The sequence below is a fragment of the Schistocerca cancellata genome, chromosome 6, assembly GCF_023864275.1.
Source record: "Schistocerca cancellata isolate TAMUIC-IGC-003103 chromosome 6, iqSchCanc2.1, whole genome shotgun sequence".
NCBI lineage: Eukaryota > Metazoa > Arthropoda > Insecta > Orthoptera > Acrididae > Schistocerca > Schistocerca cancellata.
In genome coordinates, this window is record NC_064631.1 from 148394586 (window position 1) to 148417630 (window position 23045).

General features: G+C 40.9%; 1 protein-coding gene across 1 annotated transcript in view; it reads right to left on the reverse strand.

Annotated features, from left to right (window-relative positions):
* Positions 1–23045, reverse strand: part of LOC126191307 (speckle targeted PIP5K1A-regulated poly(A) polymerase-like) — a 222664-nt gene that overhangs the window by 79392 nt on the left and 120227 nt on the right. The window contains exon 8 of the mRNA XM_049932136.1: positions 2897–3061. Coding sequence (XP_049788093.1) covers positions 2897–3061 — 165 coding nt within the window. The remainder of the gene's footprint in view (positions 1–2896; positions 3062–23045) is intronic.

Sequence of the window (23045 nt, forward strand, 5' to 3'; positions counted from 1 at the left end):
ACCACAGTTCTGTCTGAGACATATCTGAATTGGTGGATGGCATTTAGCTTGTAAAAGCCTATTTACAAAGTTATATATGAGGGGCATTCAATAAGTAATGCAACACTTTTTTCCCAGCCACTTTTGGTTGAAAAATTCAGAATTTACTGTGGGACATTGTTGAATATTCCCGCTGCAGCCCCTATAGTTTCCTGAAGTTCTGATAGGTGGTGGAGCTGCACGTAGCATTCAAAATGACATCTGTAACAGAGCTCCGTTCCAAACAGACAGCTGCCATTACTTCTTTTTTTTTTTTTTTTTTTTTTTTTTTTTTTTTTTTTTTTTTCTTTTTTTCATAAAGCCAGAGCATGACAGGTATTCAGAGGTGTTCGCAGAATGTCTACAGAGAGCTGGCAGTGAACAAAAGCACAGTGAGTCATCATTGCAACAAGATCATGCAAACCTGTCCAATCTCCCACGAGCCAGCCAACTGCACACGGCTGTCACTACTGCAATGTTGGAATGCATGAACACTCTCATTTGAGGTTAGTGTTGAATCGCAATCAAACACCTTGCTGCTCAACTGGATGTTTCTGTCGAGCTGGTCATCCACCAATGGGGTACTCAAACATTTGAGGGCCTTCTGGGTTCCTCGCTGCCTTACAGAAGACTATAAAGAGCAATGAAGGATCATCTGTGCTGAAATGCACGTGCATTATGAGGCTGATTGTGACAACTTTTTGTTGAACATTATCAATGGTGATGAAATGTGGGTTCATCACTTCAAACCAGAAATACAATGGCAATCCACGGTATGGCATCACATTCATGGGGGATGGGGGGGGTGGGGGTCTTCTGAACTCTGACGGGGTTATTCTGTTGGATGTCCTCCTCCGTGCTCCCAGGATCAACTTAGAAATGTGTTTTGCTACCCCCAGGAAATTGAAGAAACGACTTCAGTGTGTTCGTCACCACAAAAATAGAAATGAACTTCTCCTTCTCCATCACAATGACAGGCCTTACACAAGACTGCACACTAAAGAGGAGTTCAGATAGCTTCCCTGCACAATTCTTCTTCATCCAGCCAACAGCCTGGCTATTGCACCATTTGACTTCCGTATGTTTGGCCCAAAGAAGGACTCACTCCATGAGCAAGCAGCACTTGAATGATGGAGAGGTTAGTGATGCAGCATGACGTTGGCTCTGACGTCAAGCTGCAGAGTGGTACAATGCACACATATAGGCCCTTCCAGTATGGTTGTGTAAGGCCATCACATTGAAAGGAAATTATGTCGAAAAATAGGGTTTCATAGACAAAAGGGTGGGGAATAATATGGTGTACAGCAATCCTTAATAAAACCAAATTGCTTTCAGAAAAAAATGTTTTGCATTACTTATTGAACGTCCCTTGTAATGTTAAGTGAAATATAAAGAAATATACATCAGATTCCTATGTATTGACCCTGCAGAGCCTGTGAACACAATATCAGACTAATTAAAGCATACACAAAGGCATTTCAGCATTCTTCCTGAACTACACATGCAATCGGAACTTGAAGAAATCCTAATGTGGTACACTGCTTTGTTCCCTCTGTGATACATTTCAAAGTTGTTTCCACAGATCAATACTGATCTAAAACTTTTCTGATAATAAAAGCCTGTATGTATACATCATAGATATAATATCAAAACTCAAATGGTGTGTGCAGAGATTTCTTGGTCGCTAAATGTTGTTGTTGTTGTTGTTGTTGTTGTTGTTGTGGTCTTCAGTCCTGAGACTGGTTTGATGCAGCTCTCCATGCTACTCTATCCTGTGCAAGCTTCTTCATCTCCCAGTACTTACTGCAACCTACATCCTTCTGAATCTGCTTAGTGTATTCATCTCTTGGTCTCCCTCTACGATTTTTACCCTCCATGCTGCCCTCCAATGCTAAATTTGTGATCCCCTGATGCCTCAGAACATGTCCTACCAACCGATACCTTCTAGTCAAGTTGTGTCCTCTTCTCCCCAATTCTATTCAGTACCTCCTCATTAGTTATGTGATCTACCCATCTAATCTTCAGCATCCTTCTGTAGCACCACATTTTGAAAGCTTCTATTCTCTTCTTATCCAAACTATTTATCGTCCATGTTTCACTTCCATACATCGCTACACTCCATACAAATACTTTCAGAAACGACTTCCTGACACTTAAATCAATACTCAATGTAAACAAATTTCTCTTCTTCAGAAACGCTTTCGTTGCCATTGCCAGTATACATTTTATATCCTCTCTACGTCAACCATCATCAGTTATTTTGCTCCCCAAATAGCAAAACTCCTTTACTACTTTAAGTGTCTCATTTCCTAATCTAATTCCCTCAGCATCACCTGATTTAATTAGACTACATCCCATTATCCTCGTTTTGCTTTTGTTGATGTTCATCTTATATCCTCCTTTCAAGACACTGTCCATTCCGTTCAACAGCTCTTCCAAGTCCCTTGCTGTCTCTGACAGAATTACAATGTCATCGGCGAACCTCAAAGTTTTTATTTCTTCTCCATGGATTTTAATGCCTACTCCAAACTTTTGTTTCCTTTACTGCTTGCTCAATATACAGATTGAATAGCATCGGGGAGAGGCTACAACCACGTCTCACTCCCGTCCCAACCACTGCTTCACTTTCATGTCCCTTGACTCTTATAACTGCCATCTGGTTTCTGTGCAAATTGTAAATAGCCTTTCGCTCCCTGTATTTTACCCCTGCCACCTTTAGAATTTGAAAGAGAGTATTCCAGTCAACATTGTCAAAAGCTTCCTCTAAGTCTACAAATGCTAGAAACGTAGGTTTGCCTTTCCTTAATCTTTGTTCTAAGATAAATCGTAAGGTCAGTATTGCCTCACGTGTGAAATGTAAACAGTAATAAGAAGGTACCTGAAATACTCTTCAACAAGTTTGCTCAAAGAATCTGTATTCCTTGTAGTCATACATGGATTCACAGGATCTGGATGAAGAATCTTTTGAATTGGTGGAAGTATTGGTTCTGGCAGTTGTTGCAAGAAAAACACCACCATCAGTGTAGCTGCATAGCTCGAGAACCTATAACAGAAATAAACTTGAAAAGATACAAAGATATGTTTGGAGCAACACAAGATTATTATTAAGAATGAGATTTTCACTCTGCAGCGGTCTGTGCACTGATATGAAATTTCCTGGCAGATTTAAATTGTGTGCCGGACATAGACTCAAACTCGAGAGCCTCGTCTTCCGCAGACAAGTGCTCAACGATGCAGGTACCCAAGCACGACTCACAACCCATCCTCACAGGTTTATCTGCACCAGTACCTAATCTACTACCTTCCAAACTTCACATATGCTCTCCTGTGAAACTTGCAAGACTAGCACTCCTGGAAGAAAGGATACTACAGAAACATGGCTTAGCCACAGCCTGGGGGATGTTTCTAGAATGACATTTTTATCCTACAGCAGCATATGCACTGATTTGAAGCTTCATTGCAGATTAAAACTGAGAGCCAGACTGAGACTTGAACTCGGGGACCTTTGCCTTTCATGGGCAAGGACTCAACTGACAGAGCAACTGAAGCATGACTGATGACCCATCCACACAGCTTTACTTCCACTGGTACCTCATTTCCTACCTTAAAAACTTCACAGCAGCACTTGCTCGTGAAAGGCAAAGGTCCTGAGTTCAAGTCTCGGTCTGGCACACAATTTTACTCTGCAAGGAAGCTTCATATCAGTGTACACTCTGCTGCAGGGTGAAAATCTTCTTCTAGAAACAGCTCCCAGGCTACGGCAAAATCATATCCCCACAATTTTCTTCCTGTCAGGGCTTATAGTTTTGCAATTTTCACAGGAAAGCTTCTGTGAAGTCTGGAAGGTAGGAGATGAGGTATTGGTGCAAGTACAGCTGTGAGGATGGATTGTGTAAACACCTGCCCACAAAAGGCAAATGTCCTGACTTCAAGCCTCGGTCAGGCACACAGTATTAATCCACTAGCAAATTTCAAGATTAATATCATTTAGAAGCACAAATACCACTTGGACAGTCATCATTATCATAATCATCATCATCACCATCACCACCATCATTAGCATCACTGCCACCATTATCAAAATCAGAACTAAGCTAAGTGGTTGGAACTGTCTGAAACTTTATAGAATTGATATAAAACTCTTCTCAACAGGTGAGGCATTTGGAAGTCTTCTGGGGCGATTCTAGCATGTAATTCTGAATTACACCCTTATTCATATGTATCGAATACATATAAGTAGAGCATTCCCTTTCTTCCAATAAAAAAGCAATGAAGATTCTATTTCCTTTTGTAAGCATACATTTATATTGAGATATCATCATCCCTAGGAGGGACTAGATTCAACTCAGTAACATCTCTGTGCTTTCCTGCAGTTTCAATCTGTTGGGTGGCTCTACCGAGCTTTATCTGTGTAACTAATTCCTGTCAAATATCATAAAATATTTTAAATTATGAAAAATTGGAGCAACAAAAAATGATTTACTTCTGTTCTGATTGTGAAACAGCATGGACATTAAATCAAACAATACACGCACAGTGCAGAAATCACATCATTACTGTACTCAAACTGTATCGTTGTCATGACCACCACCGCCGCCGCCACCGCCACCACCACCACCGCCGCCGCCGCCGCCGCCACCACCACCACCATCACCTCCCTTACGCGTATTAGGGCTATAATCCATTATGGTCTCATCGAGAAGTTCTCCTGCCACCTTTGCATTGGTTAACCTAGTATCTTACATTGTTGGACTGATAGTGTAGCATGGATAATGGGATCCCCTTTGAGCTCATTCACAGTAAACATTTTCTCTTGTTGTTTTGGTAGTTCTGAATATAATATGCGGTGGATTCTCTTTTAAGTTGCTTCAACACATCTCCATTCTGTTTGTGATCACATTTGGTTTTAGAAAGTTGCTAGCCTCAAAAATTTCATTTCACGGGGTGTTAAGTCTTTTTCCATCTTTACCTTCATTGCCTAGACTTCACTGCCATAACACAACACAGATTTTGCTATGATCTGATAGAGGCATATTCCGATGTAGTTCAGGAACAGGGAATGTTTCATTACACTACTAATAATGCTAATTGTTTTTGCATGTCTTGTGGTTTTTTCAGCTAGGTATGTTTCTTATACAAAGGACAGTTTATTGTTTTTGCATGTCTTGTGGTTTTTTCAGCTAAGTCTGTTTCTTATACAAAGGCTAGTTAATAGCCTAAATATTTGAAAGTGTTCACTCTTTCTAGAATTTTATTTTTCAAACAGATCTTACTTTTTACTGGGTATTTCCCACAAAAAGTCATAGTTTTTGTTTTTACAATGTTGATGTCCATGCTGTATTTCTTAGATACAATTTATAAATTGTATGTCATCCTCTGAAGATGCTACAAGAGTTAAATCACCTGAAAAAAGTAAAGCATCTTGGTTTGTGGTTCTGTTGACCTGAATGAAGCTGTATGCATCTGTCTCTACTCTTGGGTGATTTTATTCATAAAAATAATAAACTAGAGTGGTGAAAGGCTGCATCCCTGTTGTACTCCTGCACGTATTCTGCCACAAACTGATAATTTGTCCTCTTTAATGACAGATTAAATTTGTTCAGTAAATTTTGTACATATTATTAATAAGTTGCTGGGGAATGTGATCAACTTTCAGAATCTGTAATAATTTGTTTCTTTTGACTTTATCAAAAGCTTTTTTGGAGCTAATGAAGGCAACTGAATTTTCCTTGTTTTTCTATTAGCAATTTCAATGAAAAACCGCCATCTTCCATATCGAAAGAGATTTTGCTCGCTACCCATGACATGTTGATAGTATCTGCATAACTTGTTTTTGATGACGCTGGCAAAAATTTTATGTGCCAATTTCAAAAAGCTTATTCCTTGCTATTTATCATAATTTTTTAGGTCTGCTGTTTTGAAGATAGGAACATTAATTGATTTAGTTCGGCTCTCAGGTACATCATCTCCTGACCAGATCATATTTATTAAGTTTAGGAATCTGTCTATAAATGACTTGCTTGAATATTTCAACAGTTCTAGATTGAACCTTCTGCTGGGGCTTTATCATTATTTTTGTAATAATTCTTTAAGTTCACAATTAGAGATGGTTTCTCTGAGAAGTCCTCTGGAATCTGGATTGTAAGGGACTCTAATATTTGTTAGCATAGATTCTGAAAGTACTTCAACCATTTAAGAACAGGGATGGGATTCACTTCCACATTTTCTTTCATCTCACTGTTTAATTTTTTAATAATTTTGACCATCTATGGATGGGGTCTGTAATTTTCTCTTTTAGTGATTGCTCTCTTTACATTCTGATTCTGAGGAGGAAGAACTGATCATCTTGGTTAGTTATGTAACTGTTGTGGCTGTTTTTATTCAAACACACATTACATTATTAGCTGAATTTTTTTAGAGTATTTTCAATTGTCACAGATTTCTGAAGAACAATTATCATCTAGTCATAGAGAAGAAAATATTAAGGGATGTACGTTGATTCTGAGAGGTGGTTTGGGATTATGAGACACGATTACCCACTCTGGCTGTTATAAAATTCAAACATAGGAAATGAGCGAAGAGCGAATATTTTGAGTATCACAGCATATGTCGTTAAACTCTATACTGGTAAACGAATGCATTAGTTTCATAAAGCTGGAATACTGTTGCTCAATAAGATATATGTTTTAACATTATTTCATTATGGTACATATTTGCGTTACATCTTTTTAACTTCACTCTTAATATGATTTCTATAACATAGTTTTTGCTTGTAACTTCAGTCACAAAACTTTACTATAATTATTACTAAAAAGCAAACCTAAAATAACAAATTTAAAGATATAATTCTTAATTAATATCTCTGAAAACAAATTCATGATGTGTGGCTCTGAAAAAAATGTAATGAGTGAACTGGACATGAACTAGTCCGTTATGTTACAACAGTTTTCTGGAATTAACGTTTTTTGGTAGCATGACCTCTTTTTAGTATGATATTTTATGAAATGAGTTTCAGTGTTAGATGCAGAATATGATCCAGATGAGCACAGGATCATATATTTCTGATGGCAATTAGTGTCATATAAATCTATATTTACTGAAATGGACCTCTACAGCCTTTCTATTAACATTATTCTCGTGAACAGAATGATGCTCTTAGTCACATCAATGTATCATAAAAATTATTGTTTTTCACTGGTGACCATATGCAGATGCTGAGGTTAATCTTAGCCATGATGACTTGTCAATATCTACAGGGTTATTACAAATGATTGAAGCAATTTCACAGCTCTACAATAACTTTATTATTTGAGATATTTTCACAATGCTTTGCACACACATACAAAAACTCAAAAAGTTTTTTTAGGCATTCACAAATGTTCGATATGTGCCCCTTTAGTGATTCGGCAGACATCAAGCTGATAATCAAGTTCCTTCCACACTCGGCGCAGCATGTCCCCATCAATGAGTTCGAAAGCATCGTTGATATGAGCTCGCAGTTCTGGCACGTTTCTTGGTAGAGGATGTTTAAACACTGAAGCTTTCACATAACCCCACAGAAAGAAATCGCATGGGGTTAAGTCGGGAGAGCGTGGAGGCCATGACATGAATTGCTGATCATGACCTCCACCACGACCGATCCATCGGTTTTCCAATCTCCTGTTTAAGAAATGCCGAACATCATGATGGAAGTGCGGTGGAGCACCATCCTGTTGAAAGATGAAGTCGGCGCTGTCGGTCTCCAGTTGTGACATGAGCCAATTTTCCAGCATGTCCAGATACACATGTCCTGTAACATTTTTTTCGAAGAAGGAAAAGGGGCCGTAAACTTTAAACCGTGAGATTGCACAAAACATGTTAACTTTTGGTGAATTGTGAATTTGCTGCACGAATGCGTGAGGATTCTCTACCGCCCAGATTCGCACATTGTGTCTGTTCACTTCACCATTAAGAAAAAATGTTGCTTCATCACTGAAAACAAGTTTCGCACTGAACGCATCCTCTTCCATGAGCTGTTGCAACCGCGCCGAAAATTCAAAGCATTTGACTTTGTCATCGGGTGTCAGGGCTTGTAGCAATTGTAAATGGTACGGCTTCTGCTTTAGCCTTTTCCGTAAGATTTTCCAAACCGTCGGCTGTGGTACGTTTAGCTCCCTGCTTCCTTTATTCGGCGACTTCCGCGGGCTACGCGTGAAACTTGCCCGCACGCGTTCAACCGTTTCTTCGCTCACTGCGGGTCGACCCGTTGATTTCCCCTTACAGAGGCATCCAGAAGCTTTAAACTGCGCATACCATCGCCGAATGGAGTTATCAGTTGGTGGATCTTTGTTGAACTTCGTCCTGAAGTGTCGTTGCACTGTTATGACTGACTGATGTGAGTTCATTTCAAGCACAACATACGCTTTCTCGGCTCCTGTCGCCATTTTGTCTCACTGTGCTCTCGAGCACTCTGGCGGCAGAAACCTGAAGTGCGGCTTCAGCCGAACAAAACTTTATGAGTTTTTCTACATATCTGTAGTGTGTCGTTACCATATGTCAATGAATGGAGCTACAGTGAATTTATGAAATCGCTTCAATCATTTGTAATAGCCCTGTACTTTGCTGTACCATCATCAGAATTGTATAGCTAATGGCTTTCGACTGCAAGTCCTTACATTGTATGGTTATTAGGCATCAAGGGATTGTGCCACACATTTGTTTACCGAGAGCTCTATTACGTTTTATTTTCCAAAATTGTAGGTACGAAGTTGGTGGCCTTGAATTGTCTGACTGTTTGGTTAGTGCAGAGATGTGTACGTATGCTGTAACAGATACATTTGTGAAATACAGTATGATATTATGTAAGAAATACATTTGTAGACAGTTCTGGAAGGTAGCACTTGTCTTTGAAGGCTTTAGAAAGGTCTTCAGCACGGTGGAAGAAGGACTGCTCTTCCCTGCAGATTGCCATCCACATGTAGTTAGAAATGGGAGAAGCTTTTCGGTGTGGAAGAGATGGGGCCTATCAAATGTGGGAACTATTCCTCCAACCCATATTTTGCCCCTGCTGATTTCAATGGCCACCATACTCATTAACCCCTCTCTTATGGCCACCCTTATGTTCATTGTGTGATATCACTCTGGCAGAGTTTACAGATGGAAGAGTCAGATAATTGGCAGAAGCCTTCAACCATGGGCACTCACATGTCACCCTCCTATGCCAACCTGTTTGTGGACCACCTAGAGGAGACCTTTCTAGCCTCCCAAAATGCCAAACCCCTAGTCTGGTTCAGGTTCACTGATGATATCTTCATGATCTGACACCCTATCTCATTTCTTCACAACCACGCATTCTCTCCCATCCGCTTCACCTGGTCCTTCTTAACCCAGCATGCCACCTTCCTGGACATTGACCTCCTCTCTGAGGGCTCCATCCACATCTCTGTTCACATTAAACCCAACAACTACTAACATTAGCTGCATTTCGACAGCTGTTATCCCTTACACACCAAAACATCCCATCCGTACAGCCTGGCTATCTAGAGTTGGTGTATCTGCAGTGACAGAACTCCCTTGCCCAGTATGCTGTGGTCCTCACCAAGGCCTTCACAGAGAGGCACTATGCCTCAGACCTAACCTATAAACAAGACTCTTGTGTCATTTCCCCACACACCCCCAATCCTACAACGACCCCCAAGAATCAGCCACAAAGGAGTGCCCCCTCTGGCACCCTACACCACCCCAGACTGGAACAACTGAACCAAATTCTTTGCTAGGGCTTCGATTACCTATCATCATACCCTGAAATGTGGCTCATCCTATTCAAAATCCTTCACCTCTCCGAAACAGTGTTCTGTCGCCCACCCTACCTATACAAAGTCTTAGTCATCTCCTATGCCACTCCCAACCTCAACCCCTTGCCACACAGATAATCCCTAAGGAAGACCTATGTGCAAGAACTACCCAATACACTCACCCAGCACTTGCTATTCCAGTCCTGTCACAGCCTCGTTCTACTGCATCAAAGGCTGGGACACTGTGAAAGCAGCCACATCTTATACCAGCTCTGCTGGAACCATGATTACCAACCAGCTGGTGGCAGGATGAACGGCCACTGCCAAACTGTGGCCACGAGCAAAGCAGACCACACTGTGGCACAACAAGCAGTTGAACATAAAATACTTTATTTGAATGGCTGCTTCACTATTTCAATGGCTGCTTCGCTACACAAGCCATCCTGATCCTCCCCTACAACACAAGCTTTTCTGAACTGCACAGGTGAGAGTTATCCTAACGCATTCTCCTCTTCTGAAAGTATCCCAGCCTCAACTTACAGTAAAATACTGTCCCCACACCCTCCACCCAACAGTTTCCAGCTTCTCTGTGTCCTATCCCCTCCTCCCTATTCTCATCACCCACTATTTGTGTGCCACCCTCTGCCAATGCACCAGCCCATCTCTCCTCTTTCCCATTCCCCTCCTTTTTCGCTCCCCATTTACTCCCCATTCGCCCCTGGATGCTGTATCTTTCCTTCCACCACCCTTTTGCACAGCCTCCCAATGCTGCACCTGTAGGCAGTCTAGTCCTTGCACGTTCTTCTCCCCCTACTGGTATAATGCTATCCCATAACCTTCCCCGCCCTCTCCATATTACCGCTTCTGTTCTACATGACAGAATTGTGAAAGTTTGCAAAAAAAAAAAAAAAAATTAACTACGCTTTGTTTCATCACATCAATGCAGGATCTAACTTTGTTAAACAAAATATAGCAAAAATGATTATTTTGCAGATCAAATGCCAACTGATACCACCTGAAAATAAGAGTTAAAATCGCAGATTGCATCTTATAACATTAACATTTATTTGTGGCTCATTATGGATGTCAATTAATTTTTTCCACATTCTAATTGAGGCTGTAATGAACTGGATGTTTAAGACATATGCTGTATCTTTCCTTCCACTAATGAAAGAATGCTGCTGCATATATATATATATATATATATATATATATATATATATATATATATAAAAAATCTGACAATTTGCATCACTTTTCACAGTATATAGCAGAAACAGTATGTCTGAGCTGCACAAGCACAGAAGAAAGTGTGATCGACTACCATGGACTTGATTAGATTAGATTAGATTAATACTAGTTCCATGGATCATGAATACGATATTTTGTAATGATGTGGAACAAGTCAAATTTTCCAATACATGACATAATTAAGTTAATTTAACAACAACATACTTAAGTTAATATAACAACTTTTTCATTTTTGGTGTTTTTTTATTTTTATTTTTTTATTTTTTATTTTTAAAATTTTTTTTTAAATTTATATCTAAAAATTCCTCTATGGAGTAGAAGGAGTTGTCATTCAGAAATTCTTTTAATTTCTTCTTAAATACTTGTTGGTTATCTGTCAGACTTTTGATACTATTTGGTAAGTGACCAAAGACTTTAGTGCCAGTATAATTCACCCCTTTCTGTGCCAAAGTTAGATTTAATCTTGAATAGTGAAGATCATCCTTTCTCCTAGTATTGTAGTTATGCACACTGCTATTACTTTTGAATTGGGTTTGGTTGTTAATAACAAATTTCATAAGAGAGCATATATACTGAGAAGCTACTGTGAATATCCCTAGATCCTTAAATAAATGTCTGCAGGATGATCTTGGGTGGACTTCAGCTATTATTCTGATTACACGCTTTTGTGCAATAAATACTTTTTTCCTCAGTGATGAATTACCCCAAAATATGATGCCATATGAAAGCAACGAGTCATGCCAATGTAAAAGGCCGAACACTGTTTATGTAATAGCTGGTATATGACATAAGTTGTTTACAGGTAGCTCTCACTTTGATAGTATATGTTTTGCCAGTTACAGTGATGGTATAGATGGTAACAGGAGGGTGCATGGGGCAAGTCTCGCAGTGGGGACAGTCACAGGGGTAGCAGACGTAGAGTACGGAGATGGGTGCCAAAGGAGCAGGGGGTATGACAAGGATATTGCGGAGACTGAGAGGGCAACTGAAACCTATTCTAGGAGTGGTGGTCAAAATATCAGACAAAATGGATCTCACTGCAGGGCATTATTTTCGAAAGTCATGGTCTTGTCAAAGCAGCTGATTAATACACTCCAGTCCAGAATAATACTGAGTATCAGTGGTGTGCTCCGAAGTTGTTTATTGGAGGGATCAGCAGTATCAGGAGTGGAAGTGATGGCTTGGGAAATCTGCTTTTGATCTAGGCTGGTGGGGTAATTACAACCAGTGAAGGCTGAGGTGAGAATGGTGGTGTATTGCTGTAAAGAGTCTGCACCCGAACAAATATGTATGCACGAATGCCAAGGCTGTAAGGGATGAAACGTTTGACATGGAAATGATGGCATCTGTCAAAATGTAAGTACTGCTATTTGTCAGTAGTTTTAATATGGGCAGAAATGTGTAGTGGCCTTTGGTGAGGATGAGATCAACATCAATGAAAGTGGCACGGGATTCAGAATAGGACTATGTGAAATTTAACTGACAGAAAGTATTCAGAGATCCCAGGAATTTTAACAGGTCTGCTTCACCATGAGTCCATTTGGTAAAGATGTCATCAATGTATCTAAACCACACCAAGGCAGAAGACTAATGGACCCCAGGAAAACCCCCTCTAAATGACCCATGAAAAGGTTGGAATAGGAAGGAGTCATCCTGGTTCTCATTGCTGTACCCCTGATCTGTTTGTATGTCCGCCCCTCAAAGGTGAAGTAGTTGCTGGTAAGTACAAATTTGATTAAGGTGAGTAGGAAGGATGTCGTATGTTTGGAATCAGGTGAGCGCTGACCGAGGACATGCTCAGCAGCAGACTGACCACGTACGTGAGGGATGTTGGTATCGAGGGAGGTGCCATCAATGGTGACAAGCAGTGTGTGAGATGGGAGCGGGATAGGTACAAATTTCAGATGAATGGTCGATATCTTCGATATAGGAGGGAAGTCTTCGTACTACGAGTTGCAAGTGCTGATCAGCTAAGGCAGATATGTTCAATGGGTGCTTTGAAGCCAGCAACTATAGGATGTTGGTACCGAGGGAGGTGCCATCAATGGTGACAAGCAGTGTGTGAGATGGGAGCGGGATGGGCACAAATTTCAGATGAATGGTCGATATCTTCGATATAGGAGGGAAGTCATCGTACTACGAGTTGCAAGTGCTGATCAACTAAGGCAGATATGTTCAATGGGTGCTTTGAAGCCAGCAACTATAGGACGGCCAAGATGATTGGGTTTGTGGATAAAACGAAGAAGGCAAAAAGTGGGGGGGCATGGTTTGGATGGTGTGAAAAGTTCTATTGACTGAGGTGTTAGTCTGTGTGAGGTACTTGATATTTTGAGGAGGATCTGCAGGTCAATTTGAGTCAAGGAGATGAAATCTTGAAGGCAGACGCAGTATGTAGAGGTGTCAGATAGCTGGCACAGACCTCCTCTAACATGCTCCTTTCGGTCAAGTAGCACAGTGGTCGATCCTCTGTCTGTTGGGAGGACGCAGTATGTAGAGTATGTAGAGGTGTCAGATAGCTGGCACAGACCTCCTCTAACATGCTCCTTTCGGTCAAGTAGCACAGTGGTCGATCCTCTGTCTGTTGGGAGGATAAAGATGGAGTCATCAGCTTTTAGGGAACGTAGCACCTGGAGTTCTGCAGAAGACAGATAAGGATTATGTTGTGAAGCCATGTTGGACATGAGGAATTCTTGGAAGGCTTGTAAGGGATGGTTCTGAGGTAGTGGTGGTGGATCAGGTTGGTATCATGGTCAGAACTGTTTACTTTTTTTTTCTTACCGTATAGACCACAAACTCATACCTTTTACTAACCATTGCCTGTTCTCATTATTTCTGTACGAATTTTTCTCTGTTTTCTGATTTTTTCCTTCCCTTTCTTCCATTTCCTCTCTTTCATCCACCCTCTGCCTTTTTTTTTTGTTTTTTTGTTTTTTGTTTTTTTTGGCCACTCTCACGATTTCTAATACTCCAAACTGTCCTCTCGTCACGATGATTCGCATCTCATATTACATCCGTTCTTTTCGAAAACATGCTTTTGCACTATCAAAACTAAGGTCCCACATTCTGTTTCTTGAAAATTGTTTGTCCCTTGGAGTTGCTCCAAAAAGCCTAACATTAAGAGTTCGTGTTTCTGGATGTAATCCTACTATACTTTCACAGTTTCAAATACAGCAATCTCTTGCTCTTACCCAGTTAACCTGTGGCCGATATGCCCCCATCAGCCAATTTTCACTCCACCAAACTTCTCTCCTACAAAATCCTGCAATTATTTGCTCCTGATGATCCCTTGGATGGAATGGTCCATCAAGCCAAATTCAAACTGCAACAATATGCCAGACTGCACCTCAGAACGCTATCCCACCTTCTCCTAAACCACATGAATACCGTTGTTTACATTCCTGTCCTCTGCAGCTCCCTAAACAGCCACTCTGTCAACCACCACTCGTCTCCTCAAACTGAGCTTGGCCAACCTCCTTAACATCCCACAGCCTTCACCATAGTCTCTCAGACCAAGAATAACCCATAATCACAAGAACCAGTCACAATAGTACAGTGTCCTTAACCTCCCATCTAAGGAACTCTCCCCTCCTGAATTATCTGCATTACCTAAGGGCCTCACTTTCAGCCCTAAACCTGAATTTGATCATGCTGCTTTGGTGAAGAACCTACTTTCCTTCACATATAATGTCAACTGGAAAGACTACTTTGAAACCCAATCCCAAAACCTTTCGAACAGCAAACCTCACACTGAACTCTGCCTTGAACAGTTCCGACAACAATCCCAACTTGATCCACCACCACTACCTCAGATTCGTCCCTTAAAAGCCTTAGAATTCCTCACATCCAGCATTGCTTCACAACCCTTCCTCAAGTCCCTACAATGTGTTCCTAACCTGTCCTCTACAGAACTACAAGCTCTACACTCCTTTAAAGCTGATGACTCCATCATTATCCTCAGAGCAGACAACTGATCTACCACTGTGATACTTGACTCAAAGGAGTATGTTAGTGAAGGTCGACACCAGTTGCCTGTCACTTCAACAAACAGCGTCTGCCATCAAGATTCCACCCTCGTGATTGAAACTGACCTGTAGTCCATCCTTAAAACACCAAGCCCTTTACAAGGACTAACACCTCAATCCATAACACTTCTCACACAACCCAAACCACGCACCCCCACCTTTTACCTTCTTCCTGTTATCCATAAACCAAATCATCCTGGCCCTCCTATGGTTGCTGGCTTCAAAGCACCCACCGGAACGTATGTCTGCCTTAGTTGATCAGCACCTATAGCCCATCATACGAAGACTTCCCTACTGTATTGAGGGTATCATCCATTTCATAGTTCATCTGAAATTTGTGCCCATCCGACTCCCACCACAAACCTTGCTTGTCACCATTGATGCCACCTCCCTCTATACCAACATCTCCCACATACATGGTCTGTCTGTTGCTGAACATTTCCTCAGCAGCACCCACCCGATTCCAAACCTATGACATTCTACTCATCTTAATCAACTTTGTACTTACCAACAACTACTTCACCTTTGAGGGGCAGACATACAAACAGACCAGGGGTACGGCCATGGGAACCATGACGGTTTCTTCCTATGCCAACATTTTCATGCATCAATTGGAGGGGGCTTCCTGGGATCCTTAAGTCTTCAGCTCCTGGTTTGGTTCAGATACACTGATGCCATCTTTATCATACGGACTCATAGTGAAGCTGACCTGTTAAAATTCCTGGAATCTCTGAATAACTTCTCCCAATTAAATTTCACATGGTCGTATTCCGAATACCAGGCCACTGCCCGTGATGTTGATCTCATCCTCAACAAAGGCCAGCTACACACTTGTATCCACATTAAACTTACTAACAAACAACAGTACTTACATTTGACAGATACCATCATTTCCGTGTCACACGTTCCCATCCATATAGCCTTGGCATTTGAGGCAAACATATTTGTTTGAGTGCAGACTCTTTAAGGAATACATCACCATTCACACCTCAGCCTTCCTATGCCAGCCTTTTCATGGGTCGCTTGGCGGGGTTTTTCCTGGGATCCGTACGTCTTCAGCCCCTGGTCTGGTTTAGATACATTGATGACATCTTTACCAAGGATATCTTTGGTGTGACGTCATACGCGCGTGACTGCGTGTGAGATCGCTCTATAAGGTTTCATCTATTTTTAGGTTGCAGATATATATTTTAACGGTTTTTGTGTTAATATTTACTATATAAGTGGCTTATTAGTGGTTTCTTTATTCACCTTTGCCTTTCTTGTGTTGTGACCTGATATTTGTGAGTGTTTCGTATCGAGCAACTTAACCTCTTACCAGTGTTTACATTCTGCGCTGACCAGTTGCAGCTGTAGCGGTGCATCGAAAGCTAAGTACTAATTAATTTTTTGTGTACAGTAGTTTATTTAGGAACTTTAGTAGTCTTCAGCCGGTGTTCTTGGTGTTTTCCGGTGAAATAACTTCAGAAGAAATTTTTGCGAACTGCTTTCAGTTTCGTTACTGTCATTAGACGTTTGATTTTCTTTCTGTGTTAGTATTTTGTTATATTCTCATTTGTTGTTGATTAATACTGTCAATAATAGTAGTTACTTTCCTTGTGGAGCAAGTTTGTGATTATTGTAGTCAGTTTTTAACATCTTCTTATTGTAGTAGCGGAACTTAGATAAAGTTGTTTTCTTGTTTCAATAACTGTAAAATTTTACCATGAGTGAGAAGTGTGGGCTTTGCCGTAGGTTCGTGAGTAGTGGATTGCGGTGTGAGACTTGTTCGAAGTATTCTCACTGGGGGGAATGCAGTGGGGAAGCCAGCGGGCATTCTGGTGAGATCCTCTCCTGGAACTGCAGGTTATGTAGCAAGAGTAAGTTGATAGAGGAGCAGGAGCGTAAGATCTGTGCCCTTCAGGTGCAGTTGAAAAACGCATAGGAGGAGCTAGATAGGATGAGGAGGGAGAAGGGGGTTGGGGATTGGGAGCTGGCTGTTGGCAAGAGATCTGCTAGGAGGAGGAGATTTTCAGATAGTTTTACTATTGGTGTTTGTAATAGATTTGACCAACTGTCAGAGTCTAGTGGAGAGGAATCTCTAGTAGCTGTAGATGTAGGAAGCATGCAGCAGACCTCAGCAGTTACAGTGGCTAGGATAGTTGCAAAGTCTAAGAGAAAGAAGAAGGTTCTGCTGTTAGGTAGTTCTCATGGTAGAGGTGTAGGCCAGCAGTTGCAGGAAGTTTTGGGGAGTGAGTACCAGGTCACCAGCATTGTGAAGCCTAATGCAGGATTGGCTCAGGTGACTTTTAACATAGGGGGGTTATGTAGGGATTTTACAAAAGAGGATCAGGTAGTGATTGTGGGTGGGGCTGGTAATAGTATTGATAGGAATGGGGAGTATGACATAGATGGTGACCTGGAAAAGATAGTCACTCAGACTGGCAACACGAATGTGCATTTCGTGGAACTGTTTCAGCGTCACGATCGGCCTCATCTTAATACAGCCGTCAGGCGTAATAACATGAGACTTGGGGGTGCGCTAATGACAGAAGGCATGAGTCACATTTCAGTGGTGTCGGTGGAGTCTATCAGCAGGACGGGTTTCACTAGACATGGCCTGCACCTCAACAGGTATGGAAAGGGGAGGTTGGCAAAGCTTATAGGTGACAGCATAGGTGGGGGTGGTGAGATCACTCATGGGAAAATTCCAGTAGTTGTGGGTGTTAAGAGCTGTACAAAGAAACCACTTTCGACAAAGCTTAGGTATCTGATTAATGAGGGAATTAGTATATTTCATCAAAACATACAAGGCATTAGAGATAAAGTTAGTGAATTACTTATAGATGTTGACTCTGAAATTATTGGTATATCTGAACAATAAGGAGATAATTCAGAGGCTTCCTTTACCAGGATACAGGTTGGCTGGCAGCTTTTCTAGGAGCTCTTTGCGGTGTGGGGGAGTAGCCATGTATGTGAAAAACGGTATCCCATTTGAGTCAATTGATGTTTCAAAGTACTGCACTGAAAAGGTGTTTGAATGTTGTGCAGGTGTGGTTAAATTTAGTGGAGCTTAACTTCTTACTGTTGTTATTTATAGATCCCCAGACTCCGATTTCACAACGTTTTTGCTAAAGCTAGAGGAGGTTCTTGGTTCACTTTATAGGAAATACAAAAAGTTAGTTATATGTGGTGACTTCAATATAAATTGTATAAGTGATTGTGCAAGGAAAAGGATGCTGGTAGACCTCCTTAATTCATATAATCTTATGCAAACCGTATTCTTTCCAACGAGAGCGCAAGGGAACAGTAGAACAACCATAGACAATATTTTTGTTCATTCGTCATTACTAGAAGGGCATTCTGTTAGCAGAATGGTGAATGGCCTTTCAGATCATGATGCACAAATTTTTAAGTCTAAAAGATTTTTGTGCTGCAACGCAGGTTAAATATAGTTACCAACGTTTTAGGAAAGCTGATCCAGTTGCTGTAGAGACTTTCGTAAACCTTATCAAGGAACAAGAGTGGCAAGATGTTTATAGTGCTGATACAGTAGACGATAAATATAATGCTTTCCTCAAGACTTTTCTCGTGCTCTTTGAAAGTTGCTTTCCGTTAGAACATTCAAAACAGGGTACTAGCACAAACAGGCAGCCTGGGTGGCTGACTAAAGGTATAAGAATATCTTGTAGAACAAAGTGGCAATTATATCAAAACGTTAGAAACAGTCACAATCTAAACACAGTAGCCCATTACAAACAGTATTGTAAGGTGCTTAAAAAAGTTATTAGGAAGGCAAAAAGTATGTGGTATGCAGACAGAATAGCTAAGTCTCAGGATAAAATTAAAACCATATGGTCAGTCGTAAAGGAAGTGGCTGGTGTGCAAAGACAGGTCGAGGATATAGAATCAGTGCATAGTGGGAATGTCCATGTTACTGATAAGTCACATATATGTACAGTATTTAATAATCACTTTCTGAATATAGCAGGTGAACTAAATAGAAACCTAGTCCCAACAGGGAATCATATAGCGCTCGTAGAAAAAAGTGTTCCGAGACTGTTACCTGAAATGCTCCTCCATGATACTGACAAGAGGGAGATTGAGTTAATAATTAAATCACTAAAGACCAAGAACTCTCATGGACATGACGGGGTATCTAGCAGAATACTGAAGTATTCTTCCATGTATGTTAGCCCAGTACTTAGCCATATCTGTAACTTTTCCTTTAGGAGTGGTCGGTTTCCTGACCGATGAAAGTACTCGGTAGTGAAGCCACTTTATAAAAAGGGAGACAGGGATAATGTTGATAATTATAGACCTATTTCTATGCCATCGGTGTTTGCTAAAGTTATCGAGAGGGTTGTATATACAAGGTTACTGCAGCATTTAAATTCACATAATTTGCTGTCAAATGTACAGTTTGGTTTTAGAAATGGCTTAACAACTGAAAATGCTATAGTCTCTTTTCTCTGTGAGGTTTTGGACAGATTAAATAAAAGGTTGCGAACGTTAGGTGTTTTCTTTGATTTAACGAAGGCTTTTGACTGTGTTGACCACAAAATATTACTGCAGAAGTTGGACCATTATGGAGTAAGGGGAGTAGCTTACAATTGGTTCGCCTCTTACTTTAAGAACAGAAAGCAGAAGGTAATTCTCCACAATACTGAGAGTGGTAATGATGTTCAGTCCCAATGGGGCACTGTTAAATGGGGCATTCCCCAAGGATCGGTGCTGGGGCCACTGCTGTTTCTTATTTATATAAATGATATGCCTTCTAGTATTACAGGTGATTCAAAAATATTTCTGTCTGCTGATGACACCAGCTTGGTAGTGAAGGATCTTGTGTGTAATATTGAAACATTATCAAATAATGTAGTTCATGAAATAAGTTCGTGGCTTGTGGAAAATAATTTGATGCTAAATCACAGTAAGACTCAGTTTTTACAGTTTCTAACTCACAATTCAACGAGAACTGATATTTTAATCAGACAGAATGGGCATGTTATAAGCGAGATGGAACAGTTCAAGTTCCTAGGCGTACGGATAGATAGTAAGCTGTTGTGGAAAGCCCATGTTCAGGATCTTGTTCAGAAACTAAATGCCGCTTTATTTACCATTAGAGCAGTATCTGAAATAAGTGACATTTCAACACGAAAAGTAGTCTACTTCGCATATTTTCATACGCTTATGTCATATGGTATTATTTTTTGGGGTAATTCTTCTGATTCAAAAAGGGTATTTTTGGCTCAAAAACGGGCTGTTTGAGCTATGTGTGGTGTAAGTTCTAGAACCTCTTGTCGTCCCCTATTCAATAGTCTGGGAATTCTGACATTGCCCTCACAGTATATATTTTCTTTAATGTCGTTTGATGTTAGCAATATTAGCTTATTCCCAAGAGTTAGCAGCTTTCACTCAGTTAATACTAGGCAGAAATCAAATCTGCATGTGGAATGCACTTCCTTGACTCTTATGCAGAAAGGAGTGCAGTATTCTGCTGCATCCATTTTCAATAAGCTACCACAAGAACTCAAAAATCTTAGCAGTAGCCCAAACGCTTTTAAGTCTAAACTGAAGAGTTTCCTCATGGCTCACTCCTTCTATTCTGTCGAGGAGCTCCTGGAAGAGCTAAAAAATTAAGCAAATTCCAGTGTTACATTCTTGATTTTCTTTATTTAAACTAATGACGTGTCGCCTGAATATGTTTGTTATATTTCATTTTATCTGTTTCTACAATCGTGTTATAATTTCATGTATTGACTCGTTCCATGACCATGGAGACTTCTCCTTAATGTGGTCCCACGGAACAATAAATAAATAAATAAATAAATAAACCATACGGGCTCGCGGTGAGGCTGACCAGTTAAAATTCCTGGTATCTCTGAATACCTTCTGCCAATTACATTTCACATGGTCCTATTCTGAATCCCGTCCCACTTTCCTTGATGTTGACCTCATTCTCACCGATGGCCAGCTAGATACTTCTGCCCAAATTATAATTACTAACAAACAACAGTACTTACATTTTGACAGATGCCATAATTTCCATGTCACACATTCCCTACCATATAGCTTTGGCATTTGAGGCAAACATATTTGTTTAGATGCAGACTCTTTACAGTAATACACTACCATTCTCACTGGACATAAGTACCGCACCAGTCTAGTTCAAAAGCAGATTTCCCTGAACATCAAAAAATTGTTCAAATGGCTCTGAGCACTATGGGACTTAACATCTATGGTCATCAGTCCCCTAGAACTTAGAACTACTTAAACCTAACTAACCTAAGGATGTCACACAACACCCAGTCATCACGAGGCAGAGAAAATCCCTGACCCCGCCGGGAATCGAACCCGGGAACCCGGGCGTGGGAAGCGAGAACGCTACCGCACGACCACGAGCTGCGGACCCCTGAACATCACATCCAGTCCTGGTACTGCTGATCCCTCCAAAAAACAACTTCAGAGCACATCATTACCACTCAGTATTATCCTGGTCTGGAACATATTAATGACTGCTTCGACAATGCCAAGATTTTCTAAAATCATCACCAAATTATCAATTACGATGAATGGGCAGAGGCACAGTGTGTATGATGGCAACACGCAATATCCAGTTGCAGAGCATGCTCTACAATATGACAATTGTAACCTCGGTTCCTGTTTCACCACACACACCATTCGGATTCTTCCCCCAGACACCAGTTTCTCTGAACTACGCAGGTCGGAACTTGCGCTTCAACTCATCCTCGGTTCTTGCCACCAACCCAGCCTTAATTTATGTTAATTTCTTCCATCTCAGCATTTATTCGCAGTAACTACTCTTTTCTCACTGTTTTGTACTCTTTACCTTTCATTGTCTTACCCGTCTACTTTTCACTGCCCTCCTCCCACCTCAGTTACATACAATGCGGTTAACATTTTCACTCTTATTAAATCATGCATGATGTTTAAGCAGTAATCTCTGTCTTTCATATTACCCTGTCTTCCACTCTAAGTTCTCAGGCTTTCAAATCTTGTCCGATGCAGTCCTCTACAATAAGTCTTTTCGTTTCATCCCATCGGGTAAGTCTCCCCTGACCCATGGTTCTGGGTGACTTTCCTGAAATCTACCCCTTTTCCTAGACCTCTCCAGTTATTTTCCTTCGCCCCTCTTCCTTCCCCTTCAACTCTTCTGTCTGAAGAAGGAGCCACAGGCTCCGAAAGCTTGCCTAATTATGACCTCCTTTAATGTCCGTGTTCTGTCACCACTTGGTGAGTAGAATTTTTATCTATCCAATTAATTTATTTGGTCAAATATTGCTTGTTTTTGTTGTGTCCTCAAAGTCTTTCATGGCAGCATGACTGAATAAAATCTTCTTGGTTTTGAAGCCACATCAATTCAAATAAAATTCTTGAGGTTTTGATGGCTAGCTCCACCATCGTCATCAGGAGTGACTAGTGACTACCGGTGCTGGCACTATTTCCTACTTATTTACCTACAATTACGGCTGCTGGCACCAATCAGTGTGTGCTGAAAACAACTTGTGTATGGAAGGTGAGTTGAGCAGAAGGCAGGTCATTCAGTGTACAGGAAACCGACACAACACACTGATTGATATTTGAACACTGGTGGTTTTCACTGCCCTGTACACAAGAAAGTAGTCCCAAACACATTAATACACAGAGTCAAAGTTATTTCTGAAGACGGCTACCCTTAGTCTGAATTGTAGTGCTTGAGGCACATGTTCAGGGAGAATGGCTACAGCAAAAGAGACAGACATTGCAAATGCTTTCAGGTGTCACTGAAGAAAGACGCCTTGTGAATTGGCAGAAGAAGCCAAGCCGGCAGCTTTCCTGCCACACTGTGGGGCAATGAGTAACAAGTTAGGATGTGTTCTGCAGAGACATGGATTGAGACCAGTATTCTGACCTGCCCCCAAGATACAAGATATGTTGTGTCCTGTTAAAGACGACATTGCTCTTAGTGTGTCCAGTGTGTATGGTGTCCTTCATGAGTGCG